Below are 12,673 nucleotides of genomic sequence, written 5' to 3' on the forward strand. Positions count from 1 at the left end.
ACCTCTGCGCTTGGACAGAGAACCTTTGACTCCCCTTCCACAGTGTCCTGACCCCTGGTGTGGAAACTAGCACAGTTGGATCCGTATCACGTGTCACGGGGCTGGTTACAAATAGCACAGCGATTGGCAAACTCATCCCGAAACTCCCGGTTCAAGGGCAGGGAAAGTGACCAGTTTAATTCCGGCAGATCATTAGTGGTAGAGAACCAGGAAGGGGGTTCTATGGCAAAGCAGGGCTATGTGCAGACGTGTGGGTGCGGAAAGGGCAGAGCTAGTCCGGCGCGGGGCTTGCCGCGTCTCGGCCTCAATATCCGAGCCAGGACCTCAGGCCTGAATGGCTGGGTGTGGAGTGCCCTTGTCTCACATTTTGTAGAGCGCACGTCGTCTCAGTGACCTGGTGGCTCCACATCCTGTTCGATGGGGAGCTCGCAGCGAGGCGCTTCCCCCTGTAACCCCACTCCAGGTCTCCGGAGTAGCAGCAGGGCCACAGGGCTGCTGGGTGTAGTCGCCCCGGACCTCGCGGTGGCCAAGGCCACGGCGGCCGGGGCACGGTACCCTGTTCTGCCTGGGCCGCGACCACGAGGGAGGCGGTGGAGAGCGGGGGGCAGGCACTTCTTCCGCGACCCCCACACAGCCGCTCTCTCGCGCCCCTCCGGAACTGGGCCTCAGGCCTCGAGAGGGAGCGGGCCTCTGCGGGCGGGGCGCGCAGTTCCTCCAGCCAGGGGGAGCATCTCAACTCGCCGGCCCCCGTCAGGCGTGCGGGCCAGGCAGCCGTGGAAGGTGCCCATTTCTCCCAGACTCCTCGCGCGCACAGCCACGGGCGCAGAGGCGGCCAAACCCGCCAGCCCTGGGTTCCGAAGCCGCCCCTGGCTCTCCATGCCCTCGCGGGCGCGCCCCGGGACCCCGGTGGCGGCCAGCTCCCACCGGTCGCTCCTGCCCTGCCCTTCCCGGGCCGCCGCGCCCGCGCGGCACCGCCTCCTTCTCTAAATACGGCAGGGCCCGCCCGCCGCACCAGGACGCACCGAGGGTAGGGTGCTGGGCGACCGGCGCAGTCGAGGCCGCATGCGGAGGCGGACGCCGCGCCCAGCCAGTGCCCACAGCAGCGCGGTCAGCGGGGACGCCGGACCCAGCCTCAGGTAAGAGGCCCCGACCCGCGCGCCTGCGCCGGAGGTGGCGGGTCGGGCGCTGAGCTGTGCGGCCAGGCTGGGCGCCGGGAGCGGCGGCAGCGCGGAGGCGCTGGGTATCCGAGCCCAACCTGCGCCCCTGCGAGCCCCTCGGGCTTGTTGGTTGCTCTCGGGCTCCCTAAAAGCCGCAAACGTATTTCGCGCAGAAGGCAGTTACCCCTGGTTTCGTTCCCCAAACTCACCAGAGCTTTGGACGTGGAGAGGTGCTGTGAATTTTGCAAATGTCTTTTGGAAAACCAATAGGAGTGTTGGGGAGGGGAGTTTGACTTTGGGGAGGTTAAGTGTAGGGTGGTGTTTGGAATAGGTTTCATTGCGAGTGAGTGTGGGTGTCTTTGTATCCTTTTGTGAGTGCATCTGTCGGGGAAGGAGAGAGACTGAGACTACTGCCACACTATTTTGGATCAGAGCACCTCAGCCAGGTGCTCAGTCCACTAGTCCACGGACAAGAAACTACAGATTCAGTTTCGGGCTTCTGTTTACTGGTGTTTGGGAATTTGCCTTAAGACAGTTGAAGCCTTGTGACTTGCTGCAAAGTTGACTATACTGGGAATAAATGAATTCCTGATAGGACTTTGCAGCCGAGAATCACTCTTCTCTTCCTTGTCTCTGAAACCGCGGAAGAGATTGCATGATTCAGGAAAAAATTAAAAACAAACAAACAAACAAACAAAACCAGTATATGTAGATTTCAGGACTCTCCATCGTTTCATTCCACTGGGAGTTTTGGAATGTACTCCCTGTAGGATAAGTGAGGACTACTGTATACTCAATATGAAATTCTTATTCACTGCAGGATGTTACTGACTTCATAAAAAATGGGAAGATTAAAGAAATTAATTAGTGCAATGCTTTCTTTGTCTCAGCTTAACTGCATCTGTATATCAAGTTTTCCCAAGTTTGAAATGAAAGCTTTTTTCCCTCCTCTATTTCCTTTTTTTCCCAACTTCCTTCTGATTCTATCATACTTTTTCCTGGAAAAGTTGTTCCCAGTGTAAGATTACCTGCTTGCTTTCTTTACCTAAACTGACCTTCCTTCAATGCGATTTTGGTTTGTCAAGATCATCTTGGGCTTAGGGCCTCAGTCTTGAGTTCCTTCATGTGACCATGGGTGTGAGCAGCACAAAATATTTTAAAAGTTTTCTTTCCTTGGGCAGATGAAAATAGTCTTCACGATTTTGGATTGTCTTTGCAAATTCCGGACCTGACTAACGGGGTCCTGGTAAAATATCCCATTCATTGGAGTAAAATAAGATAACGAGATAATTAAGTCAGCTGTGTGTAAGCTAGACAACTCTTTAACAACTACTTGGTATATTTAGTATATTATACCCTTGAAGTATAGGGCTTGGGTGATTTTGTGGAAGGTGCTTTCCCACTTGATTCCACCTATGCTATTCTTTCATAGTCAAGTTCCCCCCCTCCACCCATTTTGTGCTTTATAACTAGCAATTTTATTGGCTGCTTGTTTTTTAAATGAGTCTCAACCTCTTTGTGGAAGTAGGTGACACCCATGGAGGAGGGTGAGTGAGAGGCCACACCTGCCTTTGGGTACCTGTCCGCCCTGAAAATGGAGCTCCCCTTGATCTGCTGTGCCACACTTTCCAGGGTCATCCCAGACCCAAGCAACTGGGTCACCAGTCTGTGCTTATTGAGAACCCAAGAACCATTTTTTTTTTTTTTTTTTGCAAGGTCTCGCTCTGTTGCCCAGGCTGGAGTGTAGTGGCGTGATCTTGGCTCACTGCAACCTCCAGCTCCCGGGCTCAATCTATCCTCCCACCTCAGTCTCCCAGGTAGCTGGGACCACAGGCACCATGCCTGACTAAATTTTGCATTTTTAGCAGAGATGGGGTTTTGCTGTGTCACCTAGGCTGGTCTCGAACTCCTGAGCTCAAGCAATCTGCCTGCCTCTGCCTCCCAAAGTGCTGGGATTACAGGTGCAAGCCACTGCGCCTGGCCTCAAGAACCACATTTTGATAGAATCAACTTAAAAGTCCACCAAACCCACTGTGTTCCTGAACAGCCTTCTTATTCTATTGAAACTGCTGAAATTGGGTCTTTTGTAGATGTAGCCTTAGAATAAAACATGAAATGGAAAGCTGCGGTAGTCTAAAACAGGAAATGGAAAGTTAGTTACTGAACTAACTGACTTGAAAGTGCTGAGAGCAGCTGTGATGAAAAGTGGGGCATTTGCAATCAGAAAGAATCCCTGTGGTTCTTCCCTCATTCACCAGTGTTTTTTTTCCCCAGGGAAATGAGTTTGTAAGACTCAGAAAACGAAACACCACACCCAGTTACTTTTGTTCTTTCATTTTTTAAAAAAGATACCCTTAGATGTGTAGTAATTGAATTTCCTCTGTTTTGAATATCTCATAAAATTACATATTTAGGAGTTTCTGAATACTAGTTTTTCTAACTCATAAACCAAGTCATTGTTCTACAGCTTATCAGTTGCATAAAGTTCTACCCCCAAGGCCTCAAGCTGGTGTGATTTCAGAAATGGCCAGCAAAAAACCAGGGTGGTTCCGGAACACCTGTGCCCACATTAATTTGGTGTTTGGTTGTGTTTGCAGAGCTGCTGAAATCTTAGAGGGAAGAAAACACATCCCACACTGCCTCCAGGAAGGGGCTCTCCTGGACATGTCTCCTGCAGCTGCTGCTGAGCCAGATGGGGACCAGCAGGACAGACACGTCAGCAAGCTCATCTTCTGCTTCTTTGTCTTTGGCGCCGTCTTGTTGTGTGTGGGAGTCCTGCTCTCCATCTTTGGGTTCCAGGCATGCCAATATAAGCCCCTCCCAGACTGCCCCATGGTGCTCAAGGTGGCGGGGCCTGCATGTGCCGTGGTTGGGCTTGGGGCTGTGATCCTGGCCCGCTCCCGGGCGCAACTTCAGCTCCGTGCAGGGCTGCAGAGAGGTCGGCAGATGGACCCCGACCGAGCCTTCATCTGTGGAGAGAGCCGCCAGTTTGCCCAGTGCCTTATCTTTGGATTTCTCTTCTTGACAAGCGGCATGCTCATCAGCGTCCTGGGCATTTGGGTCCCTGGATGTGGCTCCGACTGGGCACGGGAACCGCTAAACGAGACAGACACTGGCGACTCAAAGCCCCGGATGTGTGGGTTCCTTTCTCTGCAGATCATGGGGCCCTTGATTGTGCTTGTGGGATTGTGTTTCTTCGTGATTGCCCACATTAAGAAAAGAAACCCGCTGAATGCTGGCCAGGATGCCTCTGAGAGAGAAGAGGGACAGATCCAGAGTATGGAGGCTGTCCAGGTCACTGTAGGTGGGTTGCTGTCATTTGCGTTCTTGCTTCTATCACAGTGGCTTTGCAGCAGGGTTTCACCAGCTGCTCTTGGTTCTCGTCTGGATTCTCTCACTTCTTCCATCTCTCACACATGTGTGTGCATACACGCGCACACCCCCACCATGTGTACATACACAATGCTGCTGCTGTGGGAAGCCCTGTAGGAACCTTGCATACATCGTTTTCCCCCAGCAACTCTTTCCTACTTTGCAAAGCATTGGGATATTAAATTGACCTTGACCGAGGTCACAGAGCAAATTAAGAGGAAAGTGAGAAGAACCGTGAGGACAGCCTTGGAGCCTTCTACCACCTTAGGGACTCACTAAGTGACTGTGTTACCCCTGTTATTCTCACACCAAAACCACATAGCATTTTAATTGTGGGACACTTGGGTTCTCCTCCCAGGCTGTCACTAGCTGGCTGTCCTTGTAAGTCCTTAACCTCTCCTGCGTTGGTTTATATCTCTGTAAAACGAGCAGTACCTCTCTAAGATTCCTGCAGCACTAACATTCTAGGATTCTGGATCTGTCCGAGTCCAGCAGTCTTCAGGTGTTTTGAGGGGCCTCTGCACTGTCTCTGTGTTGTTCCTTTATTGTGACATCATCCGTGGCTGCAGGGCTGAGGCAAAGCTTGGAAGCAGCAGGATGAACCAAGATGGACTATGACAGCACCTGTCACTTCTTTCTCCCATGGAATGCCTACAAGTTCCTTTTGGGTCCCCGGGTTCTACAGAAGAGATACAGTGCCATTTCCCGGAGCCTGCCCCCTCAGAATGATGGCAGTAGCACTGGCCTCAGCTTCACACAACCAAGGAAAAACCCCATCGCTGCTCACTGGCAGATCACTTTTTTTCAGTCTCCTACTTTTGAAAGAGTGAAGTTGTGAAACCAATGACATTTAAAAGGCTAGGAAAAGAGGTCTGCAGAACAGAAAGCATGGAGGGGACAGAGAGGGAGTGTGACGAGTGAGATGCGTGTCCTGTTTGGGGCTGTCTACTGGAAGCAGTGGAATTCACTGACCGCAGCCTGGAGGGGAGGAACTGGGTTGCTGGACTTGCATGGCACCAGCCTTGGAGAGGAGGGGCAGATGGATCTGCAGCCATTCCTTGTGTAGAGCCAGGGTGGATGCTCCCAGCTTACTGATTAATATATTTATGCATTAATATATTTATGGTGACAACACAAATGTTAGTTATATATTCACAATAGCTAACACTTATATAGGGTCTGTTTTTGTGCCAAACACCCATTTAAGTGCTTTGTCATGTGCTCTGAAAGGTCCCCCTGTGTGAAATTCATTCACACCTACAGCAACCCGAGGAGGCAGATACTGTTAGTACCTCCATGTTACACAGGAAGAAAATGAGGCATGTAGGTATCAAGTGACTTGCCTAAGGTCACACCCTAGCAAGTGGTAGAGCAAGGTTCCAACCCAAGTGTGTGGGCACACCCACAGAATAGCCTTTGCATGGCACCCTGCCCAGGGCACGTGGGTGTGATTCCATTCTTGGAAGTTATTACATGAAAAAGGGGCTCCCTTTAATTTGACAGATGTTCTCAGTGCTTTTGAGGAACACCATGGGGTACAAATAAGTATGTTCATCCAACACTGCTCTGCTTCCATTTAGTTGGGAACAGTTCAAGGGGAGTTTTTGGGTCCAGCCTTCCACCTGGTGGCTAGAATCAGAGTGGAGGCAGGGGACAGAGCCGTGGTGCTGCTCCTGGTGTCCTTGTCCTGAAGTTGGCACCTCATGGTTTAAAATCTTTTCAACTTAACCCTTTAAACCCCCATCAAACGTATGAAAATCTTGCATCCTAACTCCTCTCCTTTGATATTGTGGGATAGGGTTTACATTTGTTGAATCCGAGAAGCATGCTCTCTCTCCTTGTTGTGGGGACACTCAGTGCTATCCTGGATACACAGCAGGTGTATGAGACAGCGCTCCCTGGAGGGGTGTGTCTGTTGTCCGCTCACAGAGGACGTCAAGTTCTGAAAGATGCATGAAAGGGAGCGGCCTCAGCGGCCTCTTTCCAGGGAGAGCAGGTTGCAGGGTGTGGGCAGGCCGAGCTGCTGGGACAAAGGGCTGGAGAGCCTTGGAGGTAACAGGTTACTGGAGCATTTCCTTGTGTGTTTTTGAGAGGTGACTGGCCTGCCCTCAAGGCTTACTTCACAGGTTCTTTATTCTACAGTGTGTAATGGAAGTGAACATAACCCCGATTCCTCTTAACCTACCAAGACCTTCTAAAAAAGTAAATGAGAATCCCAGGACAACTATTATGCTTTCTCACCTTTAGATTAGCAAAACGTATTTTAAACTCTCATTGCCTTCTCCTTGCAGAAGGAAGGGGAGATAGAATTAATGCATTTTCTGAAGGGCTAAATTCCCTCTGGGAAATGATTGAGGCTGCTGTGGCTCATGAAGGGTAGAGAGTGGAGCCAGTGGCCAATTGCCTCTGTGGTGTTTCTTCATCATGCAAATCAGTGCCCTTGGCTGGTGTTGAGCTGAGAGAGTTGGCTCTGTACTCCTCACTGTGTTCACTGCCAGATGCAAATCGGCCCATCTAGTCCTTCCTTCTACCTGTCCTGTGATGCAGGTACCACCCAGCCTGCAGCTGTGGCGGCTGAGGTCAAGGAGGTCACCTAGCTTGTTCAGGTTGGAAACCCCATCATTTTAAAGAATCCTATGCCACCCTAAGCAAGTGTCAGACGTGCTAGGAGTGCGAACCACTCTCCTGCCTACAGGGAAGTAAAGCCACATCTTCTTCCTTTTTTCTGAACTGTTATTGCTATTGCCAGCTTCTTAGAGGCTTTCGCCAGGCCCCCAGCAGTGGTGCTGCCACAGCTGCACACTGTTCTGGGCCAGTGGTGTGGTGCATTTTATATTGGAATCGGAATACAAATTAGAGCTTGCATCTGGTCCCTAGTTTCTCCTCAAAACATGAGGATGTATTCTGGAGTGAACAGTAGCCACAGAAATGCAAAAACCAAACTTGTTTGGGTTCGACCTTCATCTGTATAGTTAGGTGAAATTTTGGTAAATAACAGTTAGGGACTGTAGTATGGCTTATTGTCATTTGCTCAGGGGCTGAAACTACATTTGAGCAACAAGGCACTTTAGCTAACAGCTAACTTGTGAATTAAGTTGTAGGCTGGAAAAGAGAAAAGCTTTATCAGCAGTAAACAGAGGAGGGAAGGGAGCTCGTTAGCAAACAATTCACAGAGAGGCTTGGGCTTAGACTTGCTACGAAATATAGACCCACTTTCATACCATAATGGTCAGCACTCTGGATTCTGAAATGTAGGCCTACTTTTAAAAAATTTGTAGTAAAAAAATATATATATGTATATATAGCGCATAAACAATTTAAACTGCTTTTTGTTTTGTTTTGTTTTTTGTTTTGAGACAGAATCTCACTCTGTTGCCCAGGCTGGAGTGCAGTGATGTGATCCTGGCTCTCCACAACCTCTGCCTCCCGGGTTCAAGCCTCTCCTGCCTCAGCCTCCCGAGTAGCTGGGATTACAGGCGCCTGCCACCACACCTCCGCCTCCCAGAGTGCTGGGATTACAGGTGTGGGCCACCATGCCTGGCTTTTTTTTTCCTTTTTTAAAAGACATGGTCTTGGTCTGTCACCCAGGCTGGAGTGCAGTGGTACAAACATAGTTCACTGCAGCCTAGAACTCCTGGGCTCAAGCAGTCCTCCTAGCTCAGCCTTCCCAGTAGCTGGGACTACAGGCGTTTACTCCCACATCTGTCTAATTTTTTTCTCTTAATTTTTTTGAAATGAGATATCGCTGTGTTGACCAGGCTGGTCTCCAACTCCTGGGCTCAAGCGATCCTTCCTCCTCAGCTTCCCAAAGTGCTGGGATTATAGGTGTGAGCTACTTCACATTTTTAAATGGTTTAGTGGCGTTGAATACAGTCACAATGTTGTTCAACCATCATCATCATCATCAATTTCCGGAACTCTTCCATTATCCCAAACAGAAACTCTGTACTCGCCAAACAGCAATTCCCACTCCCTTCCCCACTCCCCAACCCCTCCCGGCCCCTGGTAACCTAGTCTACTTTTCTATCTTTATACATTTAATGGGCTCACTGTTAAATTCTGGTTAGCAGCAGGTGTATTGACCTTTTATATAGATGGGCCTACTTAATTTTGCTTTTGCTAATTTGCTTCCATTTATTACCCACCTGTCTTCAACTAAATATTGTGTTTCCTTAGGTGACTCGGTAATAATATTTCCACCACCTCCACCACCTTACTTTCCTGAATCTTCAGCTTCTGCGGTCACTGAGAGTCCTGGGACTAACAGTCTGCTTCCGAATGAAAGCCCCCCTTCATATTACAGTATTTTCAACTATGGGTAAGAATTTCAATTTGAACTTTGAGAGAGGCCTGAATTCAGGCCACACTAGTATTAAGGCTGTGGTTCACCAGGAGGCATTTGAGTATTTTTTTTGCTGATGTTATGTCAGAATTTGTGTCTTGATATTAACAGTACCTTTCAGGAAACTTTGGGCAGCACATAAGTTAAAAATGATAAAGTGATCATACTGGGTGAATATGAAGCCTACTCCAGGCATCTTTATGTGCTCCTAACAGGGGTGATACTTAGAATGTTTAACAACCCTTGCCGGGTGTGGTGGTTTACACCTGTAATCCCAGCACTTTGGGAGGCCGAGGTGAGTGGATCACTTGAGCTTGGGAGTTTGAGACCAGCCTGGCCAACATGGCAAAACCCCGACTCTACTAAAAATAGAAGAATGAGCTGGGGATCGTGGTGGGCATCTGTAATCTTAGCTACTTAGGAGGCTGAGGCATGAGGATCGGTTGAACGCCAAGAGGCAGAGGTTGCAGTGAGCCTGTTACTGCTGGAGGGTGTCCAGGTTATTGGTGTTTTGAACAAAGAACTGGACAAAATGCACAAACAAAGCAAGGAAAGAAGCAACAAAAGCAAAAATCTATTGAAAATGGAAGTACACTCCACAGGGTGGGAGCAAGCCTGAACAGCTGCTCAAGGGCCCAGTTCCAGAATCTTCTTGGATCCAAATCCCCCCTAGAGGTTTCCCATTGGCAACTTGGTGTTCACCTCATGTAAATGAAGTAGTGGCCCACAATCAGTCTGATTGGTTGAAGAAAGCAGCCAATCAGAGGCTGAAGTGAGGTTACAAAGTTGCACTCCTATGCAAACTTTCAATTTCCCATCTGCCAAAAGGTGGGTGTTTGCAAAGGGAGTAGTCTTTGGTCCTTTCGTTACTTACCGGTGGAAAGTTAGGGTTTTCCTTTCAATTTAGTTCTAGGAAGTCAGCGTGAAACAGCCGTAGGTTCCCTGCTTCCAGACCCTATTCTTGTGCCCCGAGCCGAGATTGTGCCACTGCATTCCAGCCTGGGCAACAGAGTGAGATTCTGTCTCAGAAAAAAAAAAAAAAAAAAAAGAATGTTTGACGACCCACTAATCAGACTGAGCGCCAGGACTGGGCCAGGAGGCCCCTGCTATGCTAGGCTTCACTGCTTTCCATCATGGAGAGGTGTGAGGGTTCCAGGGGATTCCCAACAGTTACAGAAGGGCTTTAGTACTCTGATGGCTGTGCTTGGGTGACTGGCTAAAATCAGCCTAAGCCCTGACCCAACACAGCTGGACCTCTCCTTCAATATTCGCTCCTTCCCTGGGCCACAGAGAACATCAGGTCAACACTCACCCTACACAGAAGGCTGCGAGGCGGGCTCTAGTGGGACGGGCCAGAGGTGCCAAGAGCCTGGGGTAGGGGATCCAGATGGAGAATGACACTGAGGAGGAGGCGGAGATGATGAGTTCCAGGGTGAGTGACAGGGAAGCTCAGAGGTCCCCAACTGAGAGGACGTGGGTGATGAGCTTGGTTTTGGTGGTGGGCGGCTGATGGTGGAGGCACAGTGAGATGAGGGCCTTGGAGGCAAATTGGGAGGAGCTGGGTTTTGGGAGAGAGAGGAGGTGGTGGAGATGGAGCTGCAGAGGTTGTTGGAGAACCAGGAGGGCGAAGAGTCAGGGACTAGTGGGAAACCCCCGGGAGTGGATTGTGCAGATCCCAGAAATGGTGTGCTCAGCGAGCAGGGCTGGAGAAGGCTCTGGTGGTACCTTTTAGAATGGGAAACTAGGGTGCAGGAAGGAAGAATTGCTTCAAGTTGTCACTGGCTGAAGCAGGTAAGACAATGAGATATGTGCATTTTTGCACGCAGTGAGCAGCAGGGACAGAGAGACTGGTGCTCACTGCTGGGGACAGCACCACCTTACCTTGTCATTCGTGTTTGAGGAACTCCCTCTCCACCCTGCCCTGACGGAGCAGACAGTGGGCCCTGGAGCGGCGGCCAGGGTGCTTTTCCTCTGGGGCCTGGAGAGAGTGAAGTTGTGTAGAGATTCTTTTTCCACAGAAGTAGGGGGACAGGTTATCTGATGGGAGAGGGAAAGAGGTGGCTGACAAGGACAGAATTGGCTTTAGAGCTTCATATGGGGTCGTGGTTGGGGGGATCCAGGGAGGTGCATGTGGGAGCGGCCCTGCATGGAGGAAAGGCAAGCTAGGGCTGGACCTCTGTAGAATTCTCATCGTGAATGTTTGTTTGTTTTTTTTTTCTTCTAATGATAAACTTCCCCAAACCCTAAAATCAATGTCTAGTAACTTAAACTACTGCTGCTGCTACTATGATTTCTGTGTCCCAGGGTCTGGCTTTTCTTGCATTAGTTTATGTAATTCTCATATCCACTCTAGGAGAAAGGAACGTTATCATCCTCATTTCACAGATAAGGAAACTGAGGTTTAGCAATGTTAATTCACTTGCCCAAGATCACGTAACTGGGAAGCAGCAGAGTAGATTCCAGTGCAGGTCGACTTTTGTTAGAGCCCACTCCATTAGCCAGTATGCCTTCCTGCCGTCCTTCAGGTTTGTGGCTTAATGTTTTAATTTTCCATATGCATAAGTTTGTCTGCCTTATGTTAGCTGTTCCAGAAGACAGAATAGCAGAGAACTCTGTGTGTGTGTGTGTGTGTGTATGTGTATGTGTGTGTGTGTCTGCCTGTGGTCTCCTTGGATGGTATCTGCAAATTTGTATTAAATGTCTTTTCAATGACAAGGGGAATGACAGCAGGAGTGAAACTGTCTTAATGTTACACTCAGCTCTAGGAAAAGGAAGAGGTAAGAAATCAAAACAAATCTATGAAAAGCAGAGTGTGGGAGAAATTACTCCTCAGTTTCTTGCAAATACTCCTAAGTGCATGTAATGAAACGTTTGAAAAGAACCTAGTACTAAAGGGGTGTCACTGTTTTCATTCCCTCCCCTTCATGTTCTCTCTCCTTCTCTTTAGCAGGACCCCAGCTTCAGAGGGTGTAGCCTCTGAGAGAGACTGTGAATCTATATATACCATTTCCAGGACGAATTCATCTTCTGAGGTTTCACATACTCCTCATCTTCCATCTGAATTGCCTCCTAGATATGAAGAAAAAGAAAATGCTGCAGCTACATTCTTGCCTCTATCTTCTGAGCCTTCCCCACTGTAAACTATGGACTGCAGCTCAGTTTTATATGTAATGGATCACTATTTTATTTAATTTGTTTTTTTAATAAAAAATACAATAGCATTGGCTAGATTCTGACTTTCCTGCTACAGCATCAACAGGGGTAACCAGCCTTCCAGGTTAGATTCCAGCCATTAGTGCTTCAGACCATGGAAAGGGGCAAAGTGCCCAGGGTCCAGGAACTGAATGTGCCCTCTTTGGATAGCATCTATTCATTTGCACTCAATGTCTTTTCAATGAAAAGGGAATGATGACAGGAGTGAGACTGTCTTAATTTATTCATTTGTACATTATACACTTGGACCTACAACCCTGGGAGGGAGGTGAGATTATTTTTATTGGTGGATAAAGAAACAAAGGTTCAGAGAGTCTAATTAACTTCTTCAAGGTCACATAGCTTCTACGTGATGGGCTTGGTTTTGAACCCAGCTAGCTGGTTTCTGGAAGACTGGCTCCCTACCCTGTGCTGTCAGAGGCCTACCAGCAGCAGTGGTTAATGTTTAGCTTGGTCTGTTCTCTCTCCAGGGTTAGCTACTTCTGAAACAGAGAAACAAGATTACTCCCTTCATTTCTTTGTTATTTCTTCTCTTCTCCCCTTTTCTCTTTCTCTCCCCTCCTCTTTTCTCCTCTTCTTACTCCCTTTT

General features: G+C 48.9%; 1 protein-coding gene across 2 annotated transcripts; it reads left to right on the top strand.

Annotated features, from left to right (window-relative positions):
- Positions 1-430: 430 nt before the first annotated feature.
- Positions 431-12,097, top strand: TMEM171 (transmembrane protein 171). Of its 2 annotated transcripts, none has more exons than XM_025388726.1 (4): positions 431-1,136; positions 3,755-4,461; positions 8,706-8,847; positions 11,819-12,097. In XM_025388726.1, exons 1-4 carry the CDS (start codon positions 1,063-1,065, stop codon positions 12,009-12,011), a joined length of 1,116 nt encoding a protein of 371 aa, XP_025244511.1. In that variant the 5' UTR covers positions 431-1,062; the 3' UTR covers positions 12,012-12,097. The 2 variants fall into 2 exon arrangements, with proteins under 2 accessions (XP_025244511.1, XP_025244512.1); XM_025388727.1 differs by having other exon boundaries at positions 11,822-12,092.
- Positions 12,098-12,673: the final 576 nt, after the last annotated feature.

Source organism: Theropithecus gelada, chromosome 6 (genome assembly GCF_003255815.1).
Source record: "Theropithecus gelada isolate Dixy chromosome 6, Tgel_1.0, whole genome shotgun sequence".
NCBI lineage: Eukaryota > Metazoa > Chordata > Mammalia > Primates > Cercopithecidae > Theropithecus > Theropithecus gelada.

Bases quoted from the DNA above. Each gene is read 5' to 3' on its own strand.
- TMEM171 (XM_025388726.1), top strand. From the start codon at position 1,063: ATGCGGAGGCGGACGCCGCGCCCAGCCAGTGCCCACAGCAGCGCGGTC. The intron at 4,462-8,705 runs GTGGGTTGCTGT...GTGTTTCCTTAG, and splicing joins GGCTGTCCAGGTCACTGTAG to GTGACTCGGTAATAATATTT. The intron at 8,848-11,818 runs GTAAGAATTTCA...CCTTCTCTTTAG, and splicing joins TACAGTATTTTCAACTATGG to CAGGACCCCAGCTTCAGAGG.